This window comes from Eutrema salsugineum, unplaced genomic scaffold (assembly GCF_000478725.1).
Source record: "Eutrema salsugineum unplaced genomic scaffold, Eutsalg1_0 scaffold_8, whole genome shotgun sequence".
NCBI lineage: Eukaryota > Viridiplantae > Streptophyta > Magnoliopsida > Brassicales > Brassicaceae > Eutrema > Eutrema salsugineum.
This window is the reverse complement of record NW_006256414.1, coordinates 5,753,634-5,756,390: the sequence shown is the minus strand read 5'-3', so window position 1 is coordinate 5,756,390 and position 2,757 is coordinate 5,753,634. Positions and strand designations below refer to the sequence as shown.

General features: G+C 29.6%; 1 protein-coding gene across 1 annotated transcript; it reads right to left on the bottom strand.

Annotated features, from left to right (window-relative positions):
- Window positions 1-720, bottom strand: LOC112088143. The gene is made up of 3 exons (XM_024158380.1): window positions 583-720; window positions 228-498; window positions 1-104 (listed from the first exon to the last, which is right to left on the bottom strand). The coding sequence occupies exons 1-3, from the start codon at window positions 718-720 to the stop codon at window positions 1-3; spliced, it is 513 nt and encodes a 170-aa protein (XP_024014148.1).
- Window positions 721-2,757: the final 2,037 nt, after the last annotated feature.

Below are 2,757 nucleotides of genomic sequence, written 5' to 3'. Positions count from 1 at the left end.
TTACTCAAGATTCTTGATAGTGAACTTCAGCATTTTTTCAGTACTTCCACTTGAGGACTCAGATGTTAAGAGTTCATCAACATTCACCAACACTCCAATAAGATCTGCAAAAAATAAAGTACTTTATTAGCCATGCATGCATAAAATCAAATAATTTTTAAACAACTAAACTATTCTAAAACATTTATCGGGTTTCGATTTTTAAAGAGTGTAAACCAAATTCATACCGACTGGGTACAAGAGATTATAAGGACGATTATAAATATCATCAAAATCAACGAAATTCATGAAGGGATCTTCAGACAATGGCCTGATCCGTGAAGCCTTGGTCTCCGAGTTGAGAGTGATCTGGGATTTGTGTTTAGTAACTCTTTCCTTCCTTTCCCAATCCGACCGAATCAAGCCGAAATTGGTCAGTCTTACCCATCCTCCTTCAGGGCAAACCCTCTCGAAGTACTCATAACACGTAGCACCACAAGTACCATAAATTCTAGAGCCCTGAATTATAAACAAATATAATGTCAATCGCATTATATAACATGTTAAAGTACAATAAAAACATATATGTTATCACGAGCTTACGTGTTCATCAACGAAAACGAATGCTAAGCCTGGATTCCCATTTCGATGAACAATAAACCATCGCCTCAAGACCTTGACGCCAATGTTCCAGTCGGTCCTCCATGCATGCAAATCACGAACTGCATCATATGAATCCATCACGAAGGATAAGGACTTGGAATCTTTTATGTTTTTTTTTTCTTTGTTTGGGTTGATATGTTTATTTGAAGAACAACTATTCTTCTTGGTAAGAAAATATATATATATAGGGAATGAACAAAATAAGTAAGTAGGTAGATTCAATGAATTTTGTCAATAGATTATGTATATTTGCAACTTTTCAGAACATACTGTTTAAATTTTTATGTAAAGTTGCGACTTTTCAAAAAAATAATTATTGATTCAAAGACTTATATGAATCATGCATTGGTCTATCAATCACTGATGTAGGCTGAATATTCCCAGTAGCATGCATTGGTGTTTAATTTTTTTTTTCAAACTTTAATTTTGATATATGTATATTATGTATTTAATTAAACAGCGAAACCAAAAAAAATCTATATTAGAGAGATAATACCAAACTTTACATAAATATCTACTTGAATAATGATAAATTTACATATTAAAGATCCATTTAGTATCTAAATTAAAGAAAATCGTACCCTAAACCCTAAAATTAGAATAGATCGTACATATCCAACGATATCCATTTAAATTAGTGGGAAATTTTCTATATTTTATTAAAATGCTATGATATTTCCATATAGACACGCTAATACATGAATTCAGAAGTTAAATTATGTTATATTAACAATCTTCCAATTATACACAATAGTTTTTTTAAAACAATAAATACATACATTTTTTAGGTCATACTTTTTAATGTATAATAATTACCAAATATATTTATTATAAATGTTTTTGTTAATGAAAATTAGAATAAAACATTTCGTACGAATCGTATTTAGATATGAGGATTCTGAGTTAACCAATTCTATTTTAATATTAAATGATAAATACCCAAAAAGATATTGTTTTAATCAACTAATATGAATAACATGTTAGCTAATAATAAAAATTGAGAAAAACACACTTTAAACCATAGATATATTTTAATCCAACCATGAATATTTTATCTTAGACATTGATAAACATAAAAACTCGTGATTTTGGAGGCTTGCAGCAGAGTATTCTTGAACAGATTCACCACAATCATTGAGCATATCCCATCATAAAGGAGCCTATTATAAATATTTATTAATAAAATAAGAAATAATGTATTGATAAACAATGCTAATAATATAATAAGTAAAAAAGTTTTATACCTCGTTCTGAGAGCAGCAACAGAGGGAAATTTCTGGTTTAAATAAAACTTAGACGCAGGAGTAACTGACAATGTTACAGAACCATTTCTGATAATGCCCAATACACTTGTACTGATCAAGACAATATTAGTATTATTGTAAATTCTAAACTTTTCTTCAAAATTTTCAGCTTGTTCTCCCCACAACACCATGTTGATCTCTATTCCAGGACCGTTTACAAATCTAAATCACAAAAATAATTAATAGACTGTTTAGTATTTTAAATATCTCAATATCAAATAAATCTTATTCTCAATCAGTCTAAAAACATACCGTTCCATTAGAAGGGTTAGTACAAGCCTCCTAACAACAACTTGACCCTCAATCCGACCATCCGTCTTGTTCACATGCTTCACATAAGCAATGATATCTACAATTCGAATATTAAATAATTAGATTTCTATAAATATCAAATTAAGTAATGGGTACATAATTTTAAAACATTACGTACCATATAGTCTACACACCAAATCGTCTGACCTTGATAAATACCCATAATCCACAAAGAGAAATTTCTCCCTAGGTATTATTTGTACTCCAGATGATAAAAGCGATATCCTTGTTCGCTCAGTTAGCACAATCATGAACTGATTATTAGTAATCTTATAACTCATATCATTATGACGTACATTGAAATTAAACATCTCAATGAGACTGCCTTCGAACAAGTGATCACCATAAACACGTAGAATAGAGGAATGAACTGAATCTTGAATTATATTTTCCTGTTGGTAATAGAATAATTAAAAATCTATTCTTATATTATGATAAACAAACCAACACATAGCAATATGATAACTTTAATAATGTTAACCTGAGCATCTACTAAAAG

Coding starts and splice junctions, on each gene's coding strand:
- LOC112088143 (XM_024158380.1), bottom strand. CDS start 720: ATGGATTCATATGATGCAGTTCGTGATTTGCATGCATGGAGGACCGAC. Junction 499..582: donor TCGTTTTCGTTGATGAACAC/GTAAGCTCGTGA, acceptor TTTATAATTCAG/GGCTCTAGAATTTATGGTAC. Junction 105..227: donor TAATCTCTTGTACCCAGTCG/GTATGAATTTGG, acceptor TATTTTTTGCAG/ATCTTATTGGAGTGTTGGTG.